The sequence below is a fragment of the Eulemur rufifrons genome, chromosome 7 (genome assembly GCF_041146395.1).
Source record: "Eulemur rufifrons isolate Redbay chromosome 7, OSU_ERuf_1, whole genome shotgun sequence".
Classification (NCBI taxonomy): Eukaryota; Metazoa; Chordata; class Mammalia; order Primates; family Lemuridae; genus Eulemur; species Eulemur rufifrons.
The window spans coordinates 217,935,266-217,962,919 of NC_090989.1; the positions used below are offsets into that span (position 1 = coordinate 217,935,266).

At 37.4% G+C, this 27,654-nt stretch overlaps 1 protein-coding gene and 1 pseudogene across 1 annotated transcript in view; one reads left to right on the top strand and one right to left on the bottom strand.

Annotated features, from left to right (window-relative positions):
* Positions 1 to 1,795: 1,795 nt before the first annotated feature.
* Positions 1,796 to 4,080, bottom strand: LOC138385945 (ATP-dependent RNA helicase DDX50 pseudogene; annotated as a pseudogene).
* Positions 4,081 to 5,067: 987 nt separating this feature from the next.
* The window catches only part of CARNMT1 (carnosine N-methyltransferase 1), a 44,914-nt gene continuing 22,327 nt past the window's right edge, over positions 5,068 to 27,654 (top strand). The window contains exons 1-3 of the mRNA XM_069474114.1: positions 5,068 to 5,515; positions 14,094 to 14,289; positions 15,116 to 15,279. Of these exons, the coding sequence (XP_069330215.1) occupies positions 5,085 to 5,515; positions 14,094 to 14,289; positions 15,116 to 15,279 (791 nt within the window). The 5' untranslated portion in view covers positions 5,068 to 5,084. The remainder of the gene's footprint in view (positions 5,516 to 14,093; positions 14,290 to 15,115; positions 15,280 to 27,654) is intronic.

Below are 27,654 nucleotides of genomic sequence, written 5' to 3' on the forward strand. Positions count from 1 at the left end.
ATGCCTGTAGTCACAGCTACTTAGGAGGCTGAGGCAGGAGGATTGCTTGAGCCCAGGAGTTTGAGGTTGCAGTGAGCTACGATGATACCACTGCACTCTACCCAAGGCTACAGAGCAAGGCTATATCTCTAAATAAATAAACATACACACACACACACATACACACATACACACACATAAATCAGACCTGGTTTTTACCAAAAATAGAAAAATTAGCTGGGCATGGTGGCATGCACCTGCAATCCCAGCTACTCAAGAGGCTGAGGCAGGAGGATCACTTGAGCCCAGGAGTTTGAGGTTGCTGTGAGCTATGATGATGCCACCACACTCTAGCCAGGGTGACAAAGTGAGACTCTGTCAATAAATAAGTAAATAAATAAATAAATATAAAGACATCTGAAATGAGGGAAGAAAGCTAACATTGAGCCAATCTACCAGGCAATTTATCATCCTTTATTTCATTTATTCCTCCCAATGACCCTGTGAAAAGGGTACAATGCATATTTTAGAAATGATATAATCGAGACTTCAAGTAACTTTTCAAATAGATCACAGAGTTACTAAATGGCAAATCTAGAATAAAAAGTTCATACTTTCACTAGCTTCTAGCTACCTTCAGCTCAGTGTAAGAAACATAGTAAGCAATCAACATATTTGTTGACAAGAATGAATGAACTTCAACTCTTCTATTTAGGTGTATGTGGGCAGGAAAATTAACTTCTCTGAGTCTGTTTCTTCATTTGTTAAAGGCAAATAATAATAATAACACCTAGTTCACAGAGTTGAGATAAGGAACAAATAAGATGATAAAATAGGGAAAACAATTTGAAAAATATTAAGTGATAAACGAATGTTAGATGGCAAAATATTTTAAAAGCACAGTTGCAGTCATAACTGAATATTGATAAAATTGATGCACAAGACCTGGTTGGGTGCATGAAGATCCACTTACTATCTCTGTTTTCCCCAGATTCGTTACTTGTAAAATGACAATTGAGTTTAAAGTTGAGCACCTTAATGACACAAACTCTAAGACTCACCAAATTATGAGACAGAACCAAACAAACCTCTACCTATGAAATTAACTTGAACATGTTTATGATACTTCCTAGGATATTAAAAAGTATGCAGCTTATTATCTTTATCCATGACATGCTGGCCTGTATCAATGAGGTCATTCATGCCTATATACATGTCACAAATGTATAACTTGTGTGTGTGTACCTGAAAACAGTATTAGTAACAGTTAATATGAGGCCAATTTATATAACATATAACTTCCAAAAACACTAGTCTCTAAGAAAAATAGGCATTAGGTAGGAAATCTGGAAGAACAGGCAAGGAATTGGCATATTGTGTCTAGACAGGAAATACAGTTGGCTAGGGACAGGGGTAAAGAAACAATTCATATTTGTAATCCTTTGCAGTTTTTAAAAAAAATTTGAATCATGTATAACTGCATTACTATAAGTAAATAGACTAAAAATTTAGGAAAGTCTTGTATAAAAATGTAATGATAACATTATCAGTTTTTAAATAAAATAGACAACAAAAGGAGGTTTTTTTTTTATTCTAAGGTATAACTGGATAAGTAGATTTGTTTACAATCATTCTTGTGAAATACTTTTCAATAAAATATGACCAACTTCTTTGCAAATAGCAGACACATAGCTCAACTATGATGACTTAACTTCTAGTGGATAATGCACATGATTAGGCAGAAATAGGCAAGCTCATATGGGTAGATTAACTATCCAATACCCAGTCAAAACTTGTTTGTGGTCCCCGCTTCTGATCAATTGCATTCCCATTTCCATCTTCTACCACCTTGTCAACATCCTGAGCAACTCCCCTGTCAACTCCCTCTACCTGACTGGCCACCAGATCAACCACCTGACCGGGCCAACGAGCCACCTGACCAGCCACTTCTCTGTCTGGAACTAGAATATGTATTTCCATCATAATATTCTTCAATTTTAAGTAGTTTGGCCAGCACTGAGAGTATCCAGTCTGGATCATGCCACTCTACCTGTAATCTTTCTGACTTGGTTGTAGGAACTTCTAAGTAAACACCTGTATTTCCTTCTAGGAGGCACATTCTGGTAATCTGGGACACAACATTGCTATTCAGCTGTTAAATTCTTTTCAAGGACAACTAACATCTTGTATTTACTCTAGGCTTTCCAGAGTCATGGTCACAAACCCCTTATCAGAGGTGATCAAAGACTGTGGTTTAAAGCTGGGTGCAAGGTGGCTGGTTGGCACAGTTGGTTAGAGTGTGATGCTAATAAAGCTGGATGCACCAGAAATGTGGGCTAATGTTGCAGCCACTGCCTCTTTCTCTGAGCTGATGGTCGGAAAAAATCAACAGCAGCATAAGAATCAAAGCCAGAGACCTGATGGTATCCATATTTTTAGATTTAACTAAATCCATTGTAGAAGAAACCACATACATGTTTAAAACTAATACCTGCCTTTTGTTCCACATATCTTAGTTGACCTCTTTCTTTTGGTTGATAAAAACATATACAAATCCCTGTCTGGCCAGCTCTACCTGTGCATCCAGAGTGATGGATATAGGACTTAACATCCTGAGGAGCAGAACTTTGAATCACCAGGTCAACCTCAGGAATCTCCAAACCATGGCAGCCATGCTGGTTGCCACCAAAATTTTAAAACTACCTTCTTTGAAACCTTTCAGTGTAATTTCTCTTTGTAACTGTGCAATGTCACCATGTAAACACTGAGCATTCTGCTTTGTGTGTGGATTCATAGCCATTTCAGTTACATTCTTCTTGGTCTCACAGAAAATAATAGCCCTCCCTTTAGACGCACTGTAGATTTGAAGGACATCTCCAATAACTGCTGGCTTCTGAGACCAATGACACTGGATGGCCAAATGTTCCACAGTAGTTGCAGACTTTTGAGTCATTTTTCCAACAAGGCCAACCTGTTCATACCTGGATTTCATGTAATTTTTTTGCAACTTTGTATACCCACTGTGGGCAAGTTGCAGAAAAAACCTAAGTCTGGGGATTGTATTCAGAATCAATTTTGTAGGATTCAGGAATAATATCTTCAACTTGTTCAGCAAAACCTAAATCTAACATTTGAATCACTTCATCAAGCACAGGATGGCACACTTGAAAAACATCCAATCAACCACTTTGCAGGTGATCTTTGATATGACCAAGTGTCCCAACCAAGATGTCAATATCATTTTGAATATGATTAATTTGGTTTTGACATGTTGCTCCACCAAAAAAATAACACCACACTGTTTCCTAGTATATCTTTGACGTCTTTGTCCGTTTGGTTTGCCAGTTCCCTTGTGGGAGCCAAAACCAATACCTTTGGTGAGTGGCTTTTTAGTAATTGTTTCTTGATTTCTTTGGAGTCTTTAAATCAAGGGAATGGCAAAAGAGAATGTCTTTTCTGTTCTTGTTCATGCTTGAGCAATTATTAAACCTTTTCCTTCATATACAAGACCAAAGATCTTAATTTGAATAGGAAAGAGATATGTTACCCCTTGACCTGTGAGAAGCTTTATAGTCTCTTCAGAAATAGGGAAATTGCAGAAGGCTTCTTTCTGTTCATGTATTAGGGTCTCCTTTAGTTTATTATCACTTGATTCATGAATAGAACTATCTAAGGATGATTCTCACTTTGATTTTTTTAATATTTATAAATATCTCCATTTGATAGATCTTTTCTTCTTGACTTATGTGATTTAGAGAATTCATCTAAAAGTCCATTAAATCCTTCTTCAGTGTCTCCACTTAGCTTCTCTTTCATTTTAGCTTTTTTGGGCTTGGGAACAACATCCAGGTTATCAGCAATTCTCCTCTAATTCATAATGGTGCTTTGACTTCCTTCTGTCACTCAAGCATTGTGTAATGTGTTTTCTGCTAATCTTGTTTAAATTTTCATAACAACCCCATAAGGAAAGTCTGTACTTCCATAATCCCTCATCTGAAATTCCGATATCCATAAAGCTCTTTTGCCTCTTCCTCTGGCTCTCGATTCCTCCAAGGGTGCTTCCAGCTTCATAGTGTTCCCCCAGAGGAGTTTCCCAGGCATTGCTGGCCTCTGCCGCCTGCCTCCCTCTGGGCACAGTGGCCACAAGCACCTGCGGGCAGGACAGCGTGAAAGGTGGGGGCAGGGTGGTCACCTGCTCAGGGCCGTGCATCACTTCCTAAAATAATCAGTATTTTTTAGTATTGCCTTTATTTCAGTTATTAATTGGAATTAAGAAAATATGAAGTCACTTCATTTTCAATGATTATATATTTTTAAACAGACTCTGTGGTTCCCTAGGCATATCTAACTATTCCGAATAAAAACAATCTTTCCCTTTTATAATTATTTTGTAAGACTGATTTGCTGGACGGTGGATTAAATTGCGCGGAATGAGTTACTTACAGAAAATAACATTAAAATGCGGGTAGGGCAGCCATTTTAGCTCTGAGCACGGAGAGAAATGAGGCAAAAAGTGAATGAATATAGGCGAAAAAGATAAGAGGTTAGGTCAGGTTGGGCATTGCAAAGGGCCACCCTTAGACGCGGGAGGTGTTATGGACTTGCCAAGTACACAAACTGGATAGAGTTAGGTTCCTGCATTTTCCATCTGCTGCCATCACCAGTGAGAGCGCCATTAGGACTTTTGCAAGCCCCTAAAGACCGGAAAGATGATAGTACCCCCGTTAATTAGAAACTTACTTAGGAAGTGAATTAAAACTTAAGTTGGAGTGAATGCAAGACTTTCCTTTTACACTTTATGAAATAAAAATTCCGAATTCATCAAAGCTGAACTTTCTGTTTTTCCTTCCATTGCCAGTGCCTTAGCTTAGGTTCAGCCTCGTGTTCCACAATCCAGCACTCGCAAGCTAAGCCCCACCCACGCGGCCACTCACAGGTGCCAGCTGTGCCAGCCCCACCCTGCCAAGGAGCTCCTCCTTCGCCCCCACACGGGGTCCCTAGCCCCGCCCCTGGAAGCGCCGTCCTGACGTCAGCGCGCCGTCGCCGAAGCCCGGCAGCAAATGAGCGCTGGCGGCCGGGGCTCTCGGTCGTACACTCGCAGACGCATGCGCGCTGTTTCCGGGAGCCCCGAAGACCTGGCGGAGCCCGGCACCGATGGAGGCTTGAGGGTGGCGGGGGCGGAGCGCGCCGCGAGCTGGGTGCATGTCCGCGGCGGGCGCCGTCTAGAGGAAGGCCAAGCAGCCGCCACCACGCTTTCAATCGCGGCGAGACGCAAGCGAGCCAGGCCCAGGGCCGCGGCTGCGATGCAGCGACGGCGGCGCCCTCCGCCGCCGGTCTCTCAGCTGCCGGAGGGTTGCGGGGGAGGCGGCGGCGGCCGCAGTAGGAGCGAGGAGGTGGAAGTGCAGTTCGCCGGGCGTTTGGGCTCGGCTGCGGCGGTTTCGGCGGTGGTGGCGGCCGCGCGCAGCACCGAGGAGGAGGAGGAGAGGCTCGAGCGCGAGCACTTCTGGAAGATCATTAATGCCTTCCGCTACTACGGGTAAGGAGCCCGTGGCGGACCCCGGCCCAGCCCGTCGGGGCGCCCGCTGGTTGCGGCGGACCAGCCGGAACGGTGGCGCCTGTCGCGCTCGCCCTCCGGCTGCCACGCCTCCAGGGCGTCCCGAACCGGCAGCCTGAGTTGTCCTCGGAGCCCCGCGAGTCACCTCGCACCACCCTCAACCCCTCCCGGCATGCACACCCGCGTGCCTGCCGCGCCGTCTGCTGCTCATCCTCGTGTCTTCTGACCTCAGGATCAAATTAGTTTTCTTGCCTTCCATCCCTTGGTAAAGGTTTGGTTTTGAAGCTGGTGGGGGTGACCTGAGAATTGCTTTCACAATTTCAGATATAAAATGATGATGGTAAAATCGTCAGTGCTGGGCTTGGTTGGTGTGTTTTGTCGATGTTCTCCAAGCTGAGCCCAAGTTCACCTACACGTGGGATGCTGGAGGATGTATTTTCCCAAACTGTTGCCAGTTCTTAGGAGCAGTTTAAGATTTCCACCCCACTCTCCTTTGCGCTGTGAATGTACATGTACGTTTGTGGTGAGCGATTGAATGTTGCCGCTCTGTATCTTTAAGGGCAGAGGTGGTCCGGATATTCGAAAAGTTGCTAATTATTAAGGAGGGAAGCGAAAGGAGGCACCGTAAGAGCCGCCTTAGTGTTCTTTATAATGCAAATATGTATCGAATTCTCCCCGTAGGCTGGGCTTGGTGGTAGGATCTTTAAGTATGTTACCTCATTCTTAAACAACTTTCTAACTTCCTCGTTTTTTCTGGATAGATGTTAAAATAGCTTACTCACAAAGTTAGAATTCCAAGATCTGAAATACATTTCAGATAAATAAATCGATTACATTTTCCAGTAAAGATAACACTTTTATTCAAGTAAGAGATAATGAAAGTCCGCCAGTGGCTGTGTTCTGAGTCTGCAATTGGAATCAGACAGATATGACCTCCTACTCAGGTAAACCTGTGCTCTTAGGTTTGCTTTTGAGCCATATTTGTTTTTATGCCACACCAGTACTTGACATATGTTGTTGAAGCTCTATTTTTAACACATAAAACAAATAGTAGCAAAGAAATACATTTATCATTCCCAAATAGTCTATCAGTGTTTTGACAAATAAACAAGTTTGTTAGTAGTCTGATTGTAGAAGCTTGTTTAATAAAATTTAAGGTTATTTAGAATCTTGATTACATTTGTGACAGGAAGTTTTGAAGTTCATATATTTTGATGAAATAATTTACTAATTATACCCTGGAATAGAGACCAGTACTTATGCAGAGCCAAAGAGAATTGGTAGTTTGGATATTTTATTTCTCCAGGTTTAGCAGCAACAGAGGGAGGGAGGGATGCAGACCATCTGAGAAGTGATTTTGGTGCAAGAACCTGGAAGAACCATACAGTGAGGGAAAACAGCTGACATCAGATAGCTAAGAGTGGTAGGTGCAGAAAAGTCTGATACATTTTACTCTTGCAAAATCTAGAAAGAATATTGGGAAATGTTTTGGAAATATAGTGGACTCATTTAGTTAAATGTATATAATTGTACTCAGTTTTAATATATTAGGACCAATTTAGAAAAGTGTTCTTGTGCACATAATTCTATTGGTTGTGATACTGCTTCTTGTACTCTCTTCTTTACCAGTTTAATGTTAAATTAAGGAAATTTCATTTTAAAAAACATTACATTTATTTGCTTTTATTCTCTTGAAACACTTCAAATCCTTGGACTTAATATAACATCAAAAATATGCTTTTAAAAATGTCACTTAAAGGCTAGGGATACGGAAAGCTTAGGTAGCAGAAAACATAGTGGATTGTTACATTCCAACAGTTTGTGATTGTCTAGACTTGTGCTGTCCATTACTGTAGCCACTAATCATATCTGGCTAAATTTAAGCTTAAATTAATTAAAATTTATAGAATTTAAAATTCAGTTTCTCAGTTTCCCTAGCCATGTTTCATGTGTTCAGCAGTCACATGTGGCTAGTGTCTGCTGTATTGGGCAGTGCAGACAAAAGCCCTTCCACTATCGAAGTAAGTTGTGATGGATAGTCCCATCCTAGATACTGTACAGTTGACCCTTGAATAACACGGGTTTGAACTTCACAGGTCTACTTACATGTGGATTTCTTTAAAAATTGGAAAAATGTTTGGAGATTTGTAACAATTTGAAAAAACTCAAAGATGAATCATGTAGCCTAGAAATATTGAAAATAATTAAGAAAAAGTATGTTATGAATGCATAAAATATATGTAGATACTGGTGTATTAAGTTAAAACTTATCAAAACTATGTACACAAAGACTACGTAGAGCCATTTGCAGTTGACAGTAATATAAACAGAAATAAAGGTGCAGTATTAAATCATAACTGTATAAAACTGACTATAGTACATACTGCACTGCTGTAATAATTTCGTAGCCACCTCCTGTTGTTGTGGTGAGCTCCAGTGTTGCCAGAATCTGCTTGAGACACCTGTGATGTTAATCATTTTCATGTGAGAACTTAGTCTTTCCAGTAAATTGTGTATCGCAATAAAAAGTGATCTCTTGCGATTCTTGCATATTTTTCATGTTTAGTGCAATACTGTAAACTTTAAGTAACACCGTGGGACCCATGTGAAGTCCACTAGTGGTGCTAGAAGTGCTCCCAAGAAGCAAAGTCCTGAAATTACAAGAAAAAGTTGAATTGCTTTTTATGTACTGTAGATTAAGGTCTGCAGTTGCAGTTGCCTTCCATTTCAGATAGACAACTCATCTTGTAAACAGACACCATAAACTTATGGTATTGATAAATACAGTACTGTAAATGTATTTTCTCTTCATTATGATTTTCATAATTTTTTCCTATAGTTTATTATAAGATTATAGTATGTAATATATAATACATATAACTATATGTGTTAATTGTTTATGTTATTGGTAAGGCTTCTCTGGTCAATAGTAGGCTATTAGTAGGTAAGTTTTGGGGGAGTCAAAAATTATACACAGATTTTTGACTGCTTCAGGGGGGTCTGAACCCCTAACCTCTGTGTTGTTTAAGGGTCCACTGTGCTTTTTTTTTTTTTTTTTTTTTTTGACAGAGTCTCACTCTGTTGCCCAGGCTAGAGTGAGTGCCGTGGCGTCAGCCTAGCTCACAGCAACCTCAAACTCCTGAGCTCAAGCGATCCTCCTGTCTCAGCCTCCCTAGTAGCTGGGACTACAGGCATGCACCACCATGCCCGGCTAATTTTTTCTATATATATTTTTAGCTGTCCATATAATTTCTTTCTATTTTTAGTAGAGATGGGGTCTCGCTCTTGCTCAGGCTGGTCTCGAACTCCTGAGCTCAAACGATCCGCCCACCTCGGCCTCCCAGAGTGCTAGGATTACAGGCGTGAGCCACCGCGCCCGGCCCACTGTGCTTTTAAATTTTGGAGGGTTTGGTTTTACTGCTAAATGTCTTTTAGTCAGTATGTGGGAGACTTAGATCAAAGATTGTAGGGCAAGAAATGTCTTTTGATAACTATTTTCTTTTTCTGATGGTTCCAATGTAGTGATTCCTACAGATTTTGCTTAGGTAACATTCTGATTAAGGTAAAAATTGGTATAGCCCATTTGTACTGAATAGCAAAAATATTAGCTTTAAAACTACTCTTACTTTGAAGATGTCTCAGCACATAAAAATACTATAGTCGAAAAATGAAAGGTCTTATTTTTTTATTTTTATTTTTTGAAATTTTTCTCAAGATTAGAGTTTCACTCTGTCGCCCTGGGTAGCGTGCAGTGGCGTCATCATAGCACGCTACAACCTCAAACTCCTGGGCTCAAGCATTCCTCCTGCTTAAGCCTCCCAAGTAGCTGGGACTACAGGCATTTGTTATCACACCTGGCTAATATTTCTACTGTGTGTGTGTGGGTGGGTGGGGTAGAGATGGGTCTCACTCTTGCTCAGGCTGGTCTTGAGCTCAAGCAATCCTCTCACCTCTGCCTTCCAGGGTACTAGGATTACAGACATGAGCCACCGCAGCCAGCAGAAAAATCAAAGGTCTTTTCAGAAGTTTACTATTTTGTAAATAATGGTTAGCATGAGATTTTAAATATTGAGATTTAGAGCTCATTTTTGTAGGTGAGAAGATAGGCATATAAAAAAGTGAGCAGCTTACCCAGAGTTACACAATAAAATTTTGATAGAATCTGTTCTGAAATCTAAAATCGTTGGACCATTGAAACCGGTCCCTGGTGCCAAAAAGGTTGGGGACTGCTTCACTAGAGGATGTAGCGACTTAGTTCAGAACCAAGCAAAATCTGATATTTGTAAAACATTCCTTTAAAGTAGCTTCAGTACAGTTTCTTAAAAGGGCCAAGCAATAAATATTTTAAGCTCTGAGGGCCATGTGGTCTCTCTTATAACTATTCAGCACTTCCTTGAGTGAAAGCGACCATAGGTAATCTGTAAATAAATGGCATGGCTCTGTACTAATAAGAGTCTACAAAAACAACCAAGTAGCTATTGGGCTGGTTTGTCCACCCCTGCCTTAAAGCATATTGATAGTGTAGACATTTCCAGGATCATGAAGTTAGCCCCACGTAGTATAGTTAGGGTTGGAATATGTTCTCAACTTTGGTAAGACCTCACTTATTGGAGAGTGACTGTGGGTGTATTACCAGCAGGTTTGCACACCATTAAGTAACCAGAGATATGCTGCATCTCATCCTGCTCTGTGTGATTACTTCACTTCTGTATCAGTAATTGACAGTTCTTCTGACCAATCCATAATTCACCTCAAACCCCTGCAACCATGATAATAAGTAGTCTCCACGGAGAACCAATAGGCGGTGCCTTGGTAGTATAACTGAACATTTATTACTTGCTTTCTACATATGCTAATATATGGACATTCAGTAGTGACAAAGATGAGACTTGTTTTTTAGAAGAATTCATCTTATTACAGGTAGGGATGGAGAGGTGGGGGAGGAGTTAGTTTGGGGACAGCATTCAACGAGAAACAGTACTCCTAAGTAACAAGCCTCTCGGCCGGGCGCGGTGGCTCACGCCTGTAATCCTAGCACTCTGGGAGGCCGAGGCGGGTGGATCGCTCGAGGTCAGGAGTTCGAGACCAGCCTGAGCAAGAGCGAGACCCCATCTCTACTAAAAATAGAGAGAAATTATATGGACAACTAAAATATATATATACAAAAAATTAGCCGGGCATGGTGGTGCATGCCTGTAGTCCCAGCTACTCAGGAGGCTGAGGCAGTAGGATCGCTTAAGCCCAGGAGTTTGAGGTTGCTGTGAGCTAGACTGACGCCACGGCACTCACTCTAGCCTGGGCAACAGAGCGAGACTCTGTCTCAAAAAAAAAAAAAACAAAAAAACACAAGCCTCTCGGTAATCTTTGAGAGACATAATGGGGCTTGAGGTAAAGCATTAAAGATGGGGTAATTTGCTGATAGTTTTATGAAGTAGATTCAAAAAGTATCCTGGGCTAGGTTCAGTGATTCACACCTGTAATACCAGCACTTTGGGAGGCCAAGGACAAGACCAACCTGGACAACATAATGAGACCCCTTCTCTACCCAAAAATAAACTAGCTGGAAGTGGTGGCACACACCTATAGCCCCAGCTACTCCTGTAGGCCCAGCTATTCAGGAGGCTGAGATGGGACAATCGCTTGAGCCCAGAAATTTGAGGCTGCTGTGAGCTATGATAATAGCACCATTGCACTGCAGGCTGGGCAACAGCGCAAGACCTTGTCTCTTTAAAAAAAAAAAAAAAAAAAGACTGTATCCTGGGCTTACTGATTGTGGGACTAAGAGAACAGGCATTTTAGGATGACTCCATGGTTTCTGACTTGGGTGCATTTATGTTGTACTATTCATCAATATTAGTTGTATAGGAAGGAGTCAAAGTTTTCGTGGGGCAGGTGCTAAAATAAGTTCAGTTTGGGTATGAGTTCTGAGGTATGGTGAGAGGGAGGTTGTGGAGCATCCAGTGACCAGGAGTCAATACTAGAAAGGAAGTTCTGTGAGACTGTTAACCTGTTGACAGTGAATTGTAAACTGTTGCAGCTCTACTACATAATAAGTTTGCCTGACTTATTATGGCCACTTTAAATAGTTCCTTTGTGTCATACTCTACTGATAGGAATGTAAATTGATACAGTCTTTCTGAAAATCATTTTGTATTTAAACTGTTGCAGCTCTACTACATAATAAGTTTGCATGACTTATTATGGCCACTTTAAATAGTTCCTTTGTGTCATACTCTACTGACAGGAATGTAAATTGATACAGTCTTTCTGAAAATAATTTTGTATCAAGAACCTTAAACGTAATTATTCCCTCAGACCTGTAATTCTCCTTTGGGGAATTTATGCTAAGTTTTCTTTCTAAGACATAGACATATTCTGAGCACAAAAAGTTTCTCGTATAGACAAGTGGAAGTGTCTAAATGCCTAATAGTTTGGAAATAATCTAAGTAAATGCTGGTTGCATAAGATGGAATGATGAACAACTATTATGGTCATTGTTATATTTGAGAACTTTTTTCTGATCTGAGAAAATTCTTACAAGGATGAAGAATTACAAGTGTTTCTCAAATTTTAATGTACATATGGATCCTCTGAAGAACTTGTTAAAAGGCAGATTCCAATTCAGTAGGTCTTGGGTAGGTCCTGAGATTCTGTATTCCTAGCCATTTCCAAGTGGACGTCTGTTCTCTGTACCACATTTGGAATAGAAAAGTGCTAGATGAAATAAACCAGACACAGGAAGGCACATACTACATGGTCTTATTTATATGTGGAATGGAAAACAACCAATCTCATCGAAATAGAGTAGAATGACAGTGACCATAGGCTGGGGGGGTTGGGGAAGGGGAAGGGAAGATGTTGGTCAATGAGTGCAATGTTTCAGTTAGAAGGAATAAATTGTAAGTATTTGAGGTGGTGGATATGTTAATTATCTTCATTCAGTCTTCCCACATTTATACTATTATTATAATATTGATATAATTAATATAATATCTTCTGAACTTTCTTATTATGTTCAGAAATTAGAGAGTAATTTGGCATAAGAAGGTAAAAAGATGAGAAAATTGTTTGGTTAAATAGATTTAGGCAACCAAATGAAAAAAGTATTTTTTGTTTTCATTTAATGTTATGTAAATACCAAAGAACATTTAAAAGAAACATATAAAATGTAATATATATATATATAATGTAAGAGATGATACTTGAAAATATTATATATATATATATACACACACACATACACGTACATAGTAAGGAATGAACACCCATGAACCTGCTACCCAGTTGTGCAAAAAACGAAAAAAAAAATTATCCTATCTCTTTTCCCCCTCATAGAAAATCACTATCCTGAATTTTCATTTCCTTGCTTTCCTTTTGGTTTTTACACATATACTCAATCCCTAAGGAATATATTGTTTAGTTTTATATAAAATGCAATTGTACATTATGTATTTTTCTGCAACTTGCTTTTTCAACAAATATTTATATTGCTGAGTTTTATTCATATTATGTATAGCTATAATTTATTCATTCACCGCATTCCATTGTATAACTACACTGTAATTTCTTCATTCAGCCTACTGATGATGCACCTTTGGGTTGTTACCAGATTTTTTGTTTGTTATTTCTAGCAGTGCTGTGATGAAGATTATCCATGTTTCATGGTGCCCATTTGCAAGAGTTTCTTGGGTATGTGTGTAGGAGTATAATTGCTAGGTTATAAGGCATGTACTATATTAAGCTTTACTAGGTAGTGCTCTAAGTTATTTTCCAAAGTGGCTATACTAATTTATGCACTTACCATCAGTGTATAAATGTCCTAATTATTCCACACTTTCACCAACATTTGATATAGGCAGGCTTTTAGATTTTGGCCATTTGGTTGATGTAAAATGACATTGTGAACGTATATTTCACTTTTAAAAGAGTTCTCTTTTCTGGTTTTATGAATGAGTAATCTCTAAAGTGATCTTTCGAGTTATGTGGACGCTTTTAGAATGCAAATTATGAATATTGTCATGTTAAACCCTATAGAATTTCAGTTTTTCATTTGCTTTGTACTTTAGTTACTTAGGAGATTTGTAATGTTATTTTTAAAAACTCAACTTCATTGGCTTTCAGTTCATTTCAAAACATATTTTATGTATATTCTAAAGTAATTTCACAGCAGCATTTTGCTACTTAAAGATGGAAAAAATCTAAAGAATTCAGCTGTTTTTGCTGAAAATTTTAAGTTTGTAAGTTGAAATCATAAAAATGAACTAATTGTACACTAATCCTTTTTATGTTTCCTTTTTCCCTTTCTAATTGGTGCAGATGCTTACTTTTACTAGTTAGAAACCATTTATATGTTGTTTGGTTGCTTAGAGAAGTGTTTGTAATAAAGTAAAAACATACGAAACTTTCTAAGTTCGTATCTTTAAAAAAGCCAAGAGATTGTAAATGGTTGTACAGTATTTAACATAATAAGGGAGTAATTGTGCAGAAAGACAACCTTAAAATAAGATTGGCCTCTGATGAGATTCTTTTGCCAATTTAAAAAACACCTTTTATGTTTTAGCACCAGTATGCATGAGCGAGTGAACCGAACAGAAAGACAATTTCGATCACTTCCAGCTAATCAACAGAAACTACTTCCTCAGTTTCTCCTTCACTTGGACAAGATTCGGAAATGCATTGATCATAATCAAGAAATACTACTGACCGTTGTGAATGATTGCATACATATGTTTGAAAATAAAGAATATGGACAAGATGTATGTGAAAGTTTGTTCTCTTTGTTTTTATTTTAGGGTTTAACCTCTATATGTTGAGGTTTTTATTTTTCTGGATTTCATTTTTATAATTGTGCAAAGGCCATTTGCTCTATTTAGAATATTTTCACTTATGTTCAGTCATTTGATTCGGCTAAACAGAGACTGGGTTTGTTCCTTGATTTTTTTTTTTTGTTTGTTTGTTTTAAATACTAATATAATTGTTGACATTTTGACATAGTATTTTAAATGTTTTGGCATATAGGATTGGTGACTTAAATTTTTATAAAAAACTTTACTAGCTGTATAAAATTAATTTCCATTGTTTAACTCATATTTTTTTTCAGTACATCCATTGCTATTCATCTTTTACTGTAAGAAATTATTTTCAGTTATAAATCTCAAGGGACTGGCAGTAATGGAAACTGAAGTCCTCTTTTTGTATCCACAGGATGGATACAGTTGGGCCACTCCATGTGAGCCTCTCCATGCTGCCCCATCAATGACCTGGAGGGACATTCTTCCCTCTCTTAGAGAGAGAGGATGTTTGGTCTCCATAGCAGCTCAGTTTTGGTCCTCTCCTGAGTAAGGACTGCTTAATTATATGGTGGTTTTATGATGAATGGATCTTAATCTTTTGAGGGTAGAAGTGAGACCGCCAAACTCTTTTCATTTAGGAACTCAAGATGCACTTGAACCCCCGTTGAGGTGAGAGGCTAGTGATTTATCCACTAAACCACCTATATAGCCTCTTAGTAGCATGCCTATTTAGCCATACCCAAAATTGATTACTTTCTCAGAAGCTAATTGATTTCTGCTTTTTAAACAGGGGAATGGAAAGATTATGCCAGCATCTACATTTGACATGGATAAGTTAAAATCCACATTGAAACAGTTTGTGAGAGACTGGAGTGAAACCGGGAAAGCAGAAAGGGATGCCTGCTACCAGCCAATCATTAAAGAAATTTTAAAAAATTTTCCAAAAGAGAGATGGTAAATAGTACTTTGTTTTTAACCAATTTCTTTAAGATATGCAAGCACTGAGTTTCTCTATAAGACATTTTGTAATCCTGATTCATTTTTATAGTTGCTGAGTATAGTATGTTTTGTATATGTGAGTGTTAACGTTTGTTGTTGAATGCCGTGTGTGAGGTTGCAGTTAGCATTTTAATAATTTTTGCTCTGTTAATTCCTGGGAAATTTAATTTAGAAATTAAATAATAAAGTTAGATTGAATGTTCATTATCAGTGATGTGTATCTTTTTATAATATACTTTATGGCAAAGCAAAAAGCTGCAAATTTTTAATTCTCCTTGTTGTGACATACTTACAAGCAAATGATGGATCTGCACCTTAGAACAGAGCTCTTAACTCTTTTGTGCCATAGATCCTTGGGCAGTCTGAGGCCCATGGTTCACTTTTCAGAATAACTTTTTAAGTGAATAAGATAAAATGCATAGGATTACAAAGAAACCAATTAGTTTGAAATACAGTTATTAAAAGATTTAAAAAGGAAATTTGTGATATAACTTGCTTTTTGTCATGTATCACATTAAATACAATCTAGCAGCAAGTGTAATTACCGTATTATGAAAATGCTGAATGGTGTATACATTATTTTGAGAACCTCATCAACTAATGTGAGGTGAAAATCTGTGTGATTTCTATGATGGTAAAGTTACAAGTATTGCTAAAACTATTATTGTTTGTTGCCTGCATTTATAATTGAAGAAAAATATCAGTTACTGAAATTAAAATGTAATTGTTTCCCATCCCCTTCATAGACCCAATGAATTCTATTTATAGATCCCTTGGATCTGTCAATCCCAAGTTAGGACCCCCTGACTTGGAGGACATATATTTAAAGAGAACCTCTGGATGGAATTCAGTCATTTTAGGGATCTTTGTAGAGAGAGCCTCCTTTTCCTCCTTTCTTTCCCCCTCATTGATAGGCAACTTTAAGTTTGGTGTATCCCTCCAGAAATTTCAATACATATGTGTGTCTCTTTTTTCTCTTTTTCATTTTAAAATAACTTCAACATTACAGGTAAGTTACATGAATTGTACAGAAACTTCCCATATATTCTTTGCCTAAATTCACCAATTTTTATCATCTTACCACATTTGCATTATTGTTTCCTCTTCTTTCTTCCCTCCTTCCCCTACTTTTATATATCTGTGTGTCTAAAATTACACATACACAAAATAAGCAAATTGAGGAAATTTAACCTTGGATACTGTTACGTAATCTACAGTCTATATTCAAGTTTTGTAAATTATTCTGGCAATGTCCTTTATAACATTTGTTTTCTATCCAGTCTAGAATCCAGTCCAGGATATTGTATTGCATTTAATTGCCTTGTCTTAGTCTTAAAGCTGGAACAGTTCCTTCGCCTTTCTTTGACTCTCCTGACTGACATTGACGTTTTTGAAGAATATAGGGAAGTTATTTTATAGAATATTGCTCAGTTTGAGATTGTCTCATGTTTTTTCATTATGAGATCTAGGTTGAATATCCCCAGTGTAAGTAGTACATAATTGATGTTATGTCCTTTAAAAGGTAATCACATCCAGAGACATACAGTGTCTGTCAGACCATCATTGCCAATTTTAATTTTGATCACCCAGTCAAAATGTTATCTGGCTTCTCTACCGGTCAGTTAATATTTCTCTTCTCACAACTATTATAATAAGCAATTTCTGGCAAGACACTTTCAGACGATGCAGTTAATATCCTGCTCCTCCTCAGACTTTCCTTCCCCTAGAATTATAATCCATTGATGATTATTGCATGAACCTGTCTGTGCTGTGGTGGTTGTGGAATGGTGATTTTTCTAACTACAGTTATCAGTTGGCATTATATTGTAATGAATAGCCCTTCCCTCTCCCCTACCTGTGTATCTAGCTATTTATCTCTTTAGCAGGAAGGACTCCTGGTTCCTATTTTATATAGTGGGTTATAATCCATTACTGTTGTTCTTTATTTTGTTCAGATTGCCTCAGGTTTGGCCACCAGGAGTCCCTTCACGTTGGCTCCTGTGTCCTTTTGGCATATCAGCATATCCCAATCTTTTTCTTTTTTGGAGTACTTCTTTGCTTTCTGGCACTGTGAGATATTTCAGGCCCATCTTTTATCTTCACTACTTCAGTTCTGGAATTGGCTGTTTCTCTAAAGACATGGCTCCTTTTAATGTGGAATGGTATGTAGAAACCAAGATCTGGCACTACGCATGTTTATTGTTACTAAGATGACATTTGTTTCTGAGCCTTTTATGGACAGACCTGTTGTGCACCCCTGTCCTTCTTGATTTATTGTTATTTTTTGATTCATAGAGTATCAACTAAACAAAACTAGATAAAAAAATGATATTCAGAAGTGTCATTCATTCCTTCCCATATTCCTTCTATACCCCATCTCAGCACCCCCGTCATTCCACACCTGATGTAAATACCACTATCAACAGTTTCTGATTTATTCTTCCTCTTCTTTTTTGGGGGAGGAAGTAAGCAGATATATGTTTTTTTCTTTGTAATTACCCCCTTCAGTCATACACAAAAGGTAGCCTACTATGTATTTTAGTTGGCACTTTTTTCCCCCACTTAACAATGTATCCTAGAAATTGCTACATATATGGGTTCATGGAGTTTTTGCTCAGTCATTTTTTTTTTTTTTTTTTTACAGCTGAGTAGTGGGCACTGGTTGCCTTGGTGTCCATTAAAACAGTTCTTCTGAAACAACTGGTATGGCTGCTGTCTTGTTCCTGTGTGGCAGTCAAGCTTGGTTCCCAGGTCTTCCTGGAAACTGTGTGTGCCTAATGTCCTTTAATAAATTATTTTTTTGCTTAAACTACCTAGGGTGGATTCTGTTGTCTACAACTAAAAATCATGGCCCACGTTGAGCAGCTTTCAACAGAATCTTAATGATAAAAGAAAGTTCTTTGCCAAATTCGCCATTAAGAAGAAAATTGAAATTAAGCAAGTTGAACAACATATATTAGTACTTACTATATAGAAGGAGTGTAGGAGATAAAAAGAGACTTGATTCTTGCCCTCAAGACAATGGAATGAGGTACCTAACTATATACCCAATAAGTAATGCAATATAGTGCTTATGCTCTGAAGAAAAACAAAAATGGTTAAGGGATCTGGGGTGTATGTGAAAAAAAGATGCCTCTAGTAATATAAATTGTGATATATTCATCGAGGAATGCTTCATACTGTGAAAATGGACAAACTATAGCTATTTACAACAAAGCAGATTAAATCCTTATAATAATGAGTAAAAGAAGCAAGAAATGACACCATGAGGAAACGATCGGCCAAATACAAAATGTGAGATGTTCTGCAGGTCAAATGACCTAGTTTTCTTAAACAAACAAACAAAACAGTGGCATAAGAAAAAGAAAGGGTAGAGGGAAAGCAGGAACTGTTGAAGATTAAAAGAGATGTAGTAGGCATAATCTGATTTTGAAAAACTATAAAAAGATATCTTTGGGACAGTTGGGAAAATTTGAATAAGAACTGAGTATTAGATGATTTTAAGAACTGATTAATTTTGTTAATAGAGATAATAATGGCATAGTGGTTATCTTAAAAAATTTTCTTAGAGATGCACACTGAAGTTTGGGAAAAAGATAGCAGTATCTGGGAGCTGCTCTAAAATACCTCTGCAAAATTAATGAACAGGCTGGGTACGGTAGTATGTGCATGTTGTCCGCTCTACTTGGGAGGCTTAGGCAAGAAGATCGAGTCCAGGAGTTCAAGTCCAGCCTGCAGAGTACTCTGTTATTTGGATATACTATAGTTTATTTTACATTTGGCCATTTAGATAGTTGGCAGTACCTTGCAATTATAAATAAGGCTACAGTTAATAGCATACATCTGTATTTTCATATTGTTAGAAGCATATCTATTTTTTAATTTAAAAATAACTTTATTCCATAATCTTAAAAAAATCCATATTATAACCTCAGAACTAATTTCTCCTGACTTCTTGCTACCACATATTAAAACATAAATAATGCAGAGGGATCTGTTTATTTGTCTTTGCAGCAGTTCCTGGCCAGTCCCATGGTAAGAAATATTGGTTGGCACTTAATTACATAATAAATTATATCCAGCTAGGATGATTTTTCAGTGCATGTGTTATGAAAACTTTCCATCATGCATTTTCCTGTTGCAATTACAGGGCCTGTATGTGTTTGTGAGGATTTGGAAATATCAAAGACATAGGATTTCCCAGTGTCCACAAGGTTTTGAGGGAAAGAAATGTTCGTTGTAATAGCCCTGAAGGATTTATCTTCCTCATCCTGATAAGTGTATCTCATACTCTCTGATTTTTTTTAAAAGCACAATGTAATAACAACTTACACTTTGCCATACAAACCCACATGCTTGTGGATTTGGGCATGGATCATCTTAAAGAAAAAAAGCCTTAATTCTTTAAAAATCATTAAAATTTGAAGACCTCCAGTACCTGGGCTTTTAACTGACCCAGCATATTAATGTGCACACAGGGCTTGGGTATAAGTGACAGCAATCAAAGTCAACTATCAAGGGTTTATAGTGTTTGGAACCAAGACCATGAAGCTCCCATTTGCCAGTGGGAATACCCTCATGTATTTCCTATCATTAGGTATGTGTGCAAGAGGTTCTGTCTTTAGTTTGAATTCTTAGAGGTGGGATTCCTGCATCTGAAAAGTAAATGCCTGTGTAGCTTGGTTAGTATATTAAGCATATTAGTTGTCTATTGCTGTGTAAGAAATTACCACACACTTAACTGCTTAAAACAACACACATTTATTTCACAGTTTCTTTGGGTCAGGAGTTTGGGCATGGCTTAATTGGTTCCTCTGTGTAGGGTCTTTTTTTTTTTATTTTAATTGAGACAGTATCTCCATCTGTTACCCAGGCTGGAGTACAGTGGTGCAATCACAGCTCACTCAGCTTTGAACTCCTGGGCTCAGGTGATCCTCCTGCCTCTGCCTCCTGAGTAGCTGGGACTATATGTGCATGCCACCATCCCCAACTAATTTTTTCTTTTTTTGTAGAGCCAGGGTCTCGCTGTGTTGCCCAGGCTGGTCTCGAACTCTTGGTTTTAAGTGATCCTTCTGCCTCAGCTTCCCAAAGTCCTTGTCTCAGGCTTTTCCCAAACGGCCACTTCATCAAGCCAGCAAGGAGAGTCTCTAGATAAGTAAGCACTAAACAGAGGTATACCATATGAAACAGTCATAGGAGTGACATTCCATCACTTTTGTCATATTCAGTTGGTTAGAAGCAAGTCACAGATTCTGTGAACGCTCATGGGGAAAGGGAGTATAAAAGGAATGGAGACCAGGAGGTAGGGTCACATTATAGTCTGTCTGCCAGATATTGCTGTATTTTCCTATAGGGGTTGTACTCTTGTCTTGCCAGCAATGTATGAAAGTGCCTGTTTACTCACAGTCCTGACAAACGTATTGCATTATTAAGCTTTTGCACTTGTTGCCAATCTGATGGGTGGGAAATTGTATCTTGGCATAGTTTTGATTTGCATTTCTCTTATCATGAATGAAGTTGAACATCTTCATACATTAAAGGGTCATTTTATATCTTTTTATTTTGAGAATTATATATTCATATATTTTTCCCTCATTTTTTTTTTTTTTGCCGAGGTGAAATGCATATTACAAAAAGTAATCATTGCAAACAATTCAGTGGCATTCAGTACATTCACAATATTGTGTATCCACCACCTCTGTATAGATCCAAAACATTTTCATCAACCAAAATAAAACCTCATACCCTATTAAGCAATTACTCCCCATTCCCCCACCCCACCTTTGTTTTTTAGCAGTTTGAGGTGTCTTAAATGTGGTTTTCTTTATATTTATCCTGCTTGGGGTTTGCTGAGCTGCTTGGGGTTTGGTTATCATCAATTCAGAAATTCTTTGCTTTTGTCACCACATTATTTTTTTACCATTCTTTTTATTTCTCTTCTGGTACTCAGTTACATATATTAAACTGTTGAATATCGTTTCTTAGGTTTCAAATGGATCTTTTACCACACTACGCCTCCCCTAACTCTATATATTATAGTTTGGATAATTTCTGTTGACTTCAACTTCAGTGATTCTTTGCTATGCTAATTTGTCAGTAAGTCCTTTGAAACAGAGTTCTTTGATACTGGTTCGTTATTTTTTTTTTTTTTTTAATTTCTAGCACCTCTCTCTCTCTCTCCACCCCCCTTCCACACACACACACTCTGCTGAAATTCCCTGTTTGTACATGTGAGCTACCTTTTGCACTAAATGCTTTGACATAGTTTTCATGGTTATTTTAAAATCCCTGCCTCGTAATTCCAACATACGTGCTGTTTGTGGGACTATTCTCTTGAAAGCTTCTCCTCATAACAATGGGTTACATTTTCTTGCTTCTTTGCATATCTCATAATTTTTTGATTGAATGCGAGACATTGTATGCAAATAGTAGAAACTGAAGTCAATAATATTAACAACCAGAAAAAAAGCATTCTTTTTAGTCTGTCAGGCTGCTAGTGGGGGTGAGAGGGCTGAGTGAATCACTTAAGTGTTTATAATTTCTAGTGTGCTTGCATGTATTAGCGGCATCAATCAATCACTTACTTGTTTGTAAACCTTGCATCTAGAAATGTAGCAATATAGGGATATTGTTGCCCCTAGAACATGAAATAGTTTCTGAAGTTTCATATGCATCTCACCTTTTATGCCCATTGATTTTATCATCTTTCCTGTGGTAGATCTTTCCATCATTAAGAAATACTTGGGCCCTGCTTGGTGATGCATGCTATAGTCTCCGCTACTGGGCAGGCTGAGGCAGGAGGATCCCTTGAGCGCAGGAGTTTTGGGTTATAGTGTGATGTGTGCTGTGATTGTGCCTCTGAATAGCCACTGCACTCCAGCCAGGGCAACAGTGCAAGACCCCTGTCTCTAAAATTAAAAAAAAAAAAACAGATTTAAAAAATAAGCTAAGATTTTTATAGTTTTAATTCTCAAGTTTAGGTCTTTGGTCCATTTTGACCTAATTTTTATATGTGGTATAGTAAGGGTCCAACTTAATTCTTTTGCCTATGGATGTCCAGTTTTCCCATCACATTTGTTAAAAAACTGCCCTTTCCCTTTTGAGTGGTCTTGGTATTCTTGTTGAAAATCAGTTGACCACATATTTGAGGGTTTTTTCTGGGCTTTATATTCTATTCCATTGGTCTATATGTTTGCTCTTATGCCAGTACCATACTATTTTAATGCTGTAGTTTTGTAAATTTCAAAGTCAGGAAGTGTGATTCCTCCAGCTTTGTTCTTTTTAAAGATTGTTTTGGCTATTTGGGGCCCCTTGCAATTCTATGTGAATTTTAGGATAGGCTTTTCCATTTCTGCAGAAAAGGCTGTTGGGAATATTGGTAGGGTTTATGTTGAATATGTAGATTGCTTTAGGTATTAGTACTGCTGACATCTTAAACAGTGTTCAGTCTTCTCATTCATTAACATAGGACTTCTTTCTAGTTATTTAGATCTTTAATTTCTTTCCGCAGTCTTCTGTAGTTTTCAATGTACAAGTCTTTCACCTTGGTTAGATTTATTTTTAAGTTTTTAATTCTTTTAGATGCTATTATAAAAGAAATTGCTTCCTTGATTTCCTTTCAGAATTTTCATTGCTGATTTGTACAATCACAACTGATTTCTTTGTGTTGATCTTGTACCCTGCAATCTTACTTAATTTGTTTAGTAGCTCTTACTGCTTTCTTGTGGATTCTTTGGGATTTTCTATATATAGGATCATGTCATACAAAAAGAGATAGTTTTTACCTTTTCCTTTCCAATTTGAATGGCTTTTATTTCCTTATCATGTTTCTGTTCTTAGGGAGAAAACTTTCACAATTGAATATGATGTCGGCTGTGGGTTTTTCATAAATACCCTTTATCATGTTGAGGAATTTTTCCTCTATTGCTAGTTTTCTGAGTTTTTTCCCCTTAAAAGGTGTTGGATTTTTGTCAAAGGCCTTTTTTGATCAATTGAAATTATCATACAGTTTTTTTTCTTTCCTTCTATTAATGTGATGTATTACATTGATTTTCTTATGTTGCATTCCTTGCATTCCTGGGATAAGTTCCACTTGGTCATGGTAAATAATCTTTTTAATATGTTGTTGGATTCAATTTGGTAGTATTTTGTTAAGGATTTTTACATCTATATTCATAAGGGACATTGATCTGTAATTTTTTCTTGTGATGTTTTTACTTGACTTTTGGTATCAAGGTAATGCTGGCCTCAAGTTTGAGAAGGACTGTTAATGTGTTAATTCTTTAATGTTTGGTGGAATTCCCCTGGGAGCACATCTTGTGCAGGATTTTTCTTTGTTAGGAAGGATCTTTTTTTTTTTTTTTTTGTTGAGACAGAGTCTCACTTTGTTGCCCAGGCTAGAGTGAGTGCCGTGGCGTCAGCTTAGCTCACAGCAACCTCAGACTCCTGGGCTTAAGCGATCCTACTGCCTCAACCTCCCAAGTAGCTGGGACTACAGGCATGCGCCACTATGCCCGGCTAATTTTTTCTATATAGATTTTTAGTTGTCCATATAATGTCTTTCTATTTTTAGTAGAGACGGGGTCTCGCTCAGGCTGGTCTTGAACTCTTGACCTTGAGCAATCCACCCGCCTCGGCCTCCCAGAGTGCTAGGATTACAGGCGTGAGCCACCGCGCCCGGCCTGTTAGGAAGGATCTTTGCCTTACCATGGAATATTGAGATGACAACAATCTGCTTTAAATCTCTTTATTTAAGATACAAAGAAGCTGAGGCAGGAGAATCATTTGAAGTCAGGAGTTCAAGGCCAGCCTGAGCAGCATAGCAGGACCCTGTCTCTACAAAAAAAATTTTTTATTTATTTTTTATTTATTTATTTTTTGAGACAGAGTCTCACTCTGTTGCCCAGGCTAGAGTGAGTGCCGTGGTGTCAGCCTAGCTCACAGCAACCTCAAACTCCTGGGCTCAAGCAATCCTCCTGCCTCAGCCTCCCGAGTAGCTGGGAGTAGCTGGGACTATAGGCATGGGCCACCGTACCCGGCTAACTTTTTCTATATATTTTTTAGTTGTCCGGTTAATTTCTTTCTATTTTTTAGTAGAGATGGGGTCTCGCTCTTACTCGGGCTGGGCTTAAACTCCTGACCTCGAGCGATCCTCCCTCTTCGGCCTCCCATACAAAAAAAAAATTAAAAAAAAAAAAAAGCTAGCCAGGTGTGGTAGCATGCCTATAGTCTCAGCTACTTGGGAGGCTGAGGTGGGAGGATCGCTTGAGCAGGAGTTTGAGGTTGCAGTAAGCTATGATGATGCCACTGTACTCTGGCCCAGGCAACAGAGCAAGACCTTGTCTCAAAAAAAAAAAAAACAAAAAAAAAAAACATATGAAGTCTTCCCTAATAAGACATGGCTTAAGTTGGAATAAATAACTAAAATGACAGTTCTTAAAGGCTACTCTTGTTTAGTTTAATAAATGCTAGTATAGGTTATTTTGTTAATTTTTATCAATAGGAATACATTAAATACTTTACAGCTATTAGAATTATGATCTAATCTTTTATATGTTCTTATTTTTATAGTTTTTATAAATGATTTCAAGTTTTGTGAACTTTAGTAAACATTGCTCTCCCAATGTGTATGTTCAGTGCTGTGCTCCATAAAGTAGTAGATAATAGCTTAATAGTTTCTGTAAAGTCCAGGTATCTCTCAAAATTCAAAATATCTTTATTTCTAAAAGTAGGTTATAATTATTAAGGTATTTTACAATAGGAGTGTACCAAAGTTTGAGTGAATTTCGAAGGCTGAATGTCAACACCATTGCTGGCACTTAAAACATGACTTTGTTCATAGTGATTATGGAATCTTGTATTATCCTATCTAATTAGCATAACAATGTCAGCAATACTAAAAGGGCATGCCATTGTTAAAGATATTTAGTGAACTAGCACACATAGTACTGTTTTACTGTTGTTTTTCTGCTGTTATTACAGAATGTACATTGGTGAGGAAAGGATAAATGAACTCTAAATGGTTCTAATAGGTGATTTTAAAAATAAAAGAATAATTAAAAACAGTTTTTGAACACGTAAAACATTTTGCAGAGTTCAAAATTTAAAAGGTTTCAAGGGATATATAGTCTCCTTTCCATAACTGTTCCCCAGCTACCCAGTTTCCTTCCCTGGAAGTAATTAATGTTATAAAAGTGGACAGGATGTACATAAACTTTAAAGTGCACTGAAGTATCTATCAAACTCTTTTTTTTTTTTTTAACCATTCTTGGACCCAGTGGAAAAATTGCATTTATTCCTATATAATTTGTTTTTCTTGTTTAATTTAGATTGATTTCCTTGTAGTAGATAAGATGCTATCAAAAAACCTGAACAAGAAAGCTAATGAAAACAGTAAAGGCCATATCCTTATTAAAGTCATAGCTTTGCCATAAAAAGTAAACCCGAGGGCCTGGAAAAGGGACATTAATTATAGTCTTTCAAAATCCAGCTTGGTTCTGGATAAATCTTGGTCAACTTTGGGTCTCTCAGATAAATTTCCAGGATCTTGTTTGTGCCACTGCAAGTACATGGGAATCTGATGTCTTTATATTCAGGTTAGATTTGACTCAAATTTATGTCAACTAGCTTTTCACTGTGTTCTGTTCTTTTTGAAATTTCACTAGTGGTATTTTCTAAGTGAACTGCCTATAGAAGATAATATATTTACTGGAATATATTTTTACAGAATTACTATATTTGTGTCCTTTAAAATATTTTTCTTATGGGAACATAGTTGTCTTACCAGTTTGTCCAATTTGTCTATGTTTACAATTTTTAATATGCCTGAATTTGCAAGCACAAGCAGCTTTGAAGCTATAGATTGACTGAGTTCTGTATAGGGTCTATTTGTTAATTAAGGAAATGCTGTTTTCATTGTGCTGAATGCCAAATACTTAAGTAATTATTGGCCTCTGTTTTATTTTTGTTTTAAGTAGATTTTGAACTCTGCTCTAGTGAGCAGTTGCTCTTTGAAATTAGCTATATATGTATATATTTTTTAATTTAAAGTATGAACGCAGGGTTTAAACCTTTTTTTCACACGTAAACATAAGCACAATGTAACTCTTCTCAATTGATGGTCTGAATGGTGCGCATTGAGATTTACAGGTTTTCCAGGTGAGTGTGTAATCATTTAAATTGAAGAGTTCAGTGCTGTAAAACTTAGAGTTGCTAAAGAAGTATGGATTTGTTGAGTCCTATCTGAAAGGAGGGATCACATGTAGAATTATGTTCTTTATGAATCTTGAAAGTTCCTAAACTGTATTTTTTAGATCTTATTTTCATTAGCCCATTCAATTTTAGAATAATTTGAAGTGATATTTTGTTTGTGGGGGGAAATTTATGTGTTTGTATTTCAATATTCATACTCTAACACTCCAATGAAGTACCTGGTGTATTATTGACTGGTGGAATGTGTTTTTTTCTTTACATAGTAAGCATTAGGAAAAAAATACTATGAGCTTTAAAGCATTTTTTCCGCTTAGGTTAAAATAAAGAATGTAAATTATAGTTATGAAAAGATTCTTTTAGCTAAGAGAATCCATTTTAAAAGAGAAAATGGAGGAAATGTAGACTGCCACATAATGCAGCCAGTAGTTTTAGAGAATGAAGATAGATTTCTTCCTCATTTGAAAGCCCTCCTAGACCGAAGACAAGTACGTGTTTCAGATTGCTTTCAAATCAGGATTGCAAGTGCTTACAAATCTAGAGCAATAACCCAATGGAAAAACCATTCAACATTTATAACCCAGTATAAAAATGGTGTTAATAGATATTTCACAGAAAAAGAAATACAAGACAATCTCATAAGAAAATGCAAATGTAAAAACCACATTAAGGTGCCATTTTTCACTTATTGCATTACAAAGATCTAAAAGTTAGATAACTATCAAGGAAAGTGTGAAGAAACTTAAATATGTTGCTGATAGAAGAATAAATTAGTAAAAAAATCTTAGGTTGAGTAATTTGGCAATATTTGTCAAAATTCAAATGCAGATCTTTTGATTCTTGCAGCTCCATTTCAGGGAAGCTGTTCTACAGACATACTTCTGCATGTGGAAATGATTTGTGCCAAGGATAATAGTTTTAATATTATAACAGCAAAAGATTGGAAACAATATAAATGCCCTTAACTAGGGGATTTTGATAAATTATGGTACAGTCATGCACTGAAATTAAGGAAGCTCTGTGTACTGCTAGGGAGACAGATTCAAAATGTATTAGATCAGGGATCGGCAAACGTTTTCTCAAAGTGCCAGATATTAAATATTTTAGGCTTTGCAGCCAGTA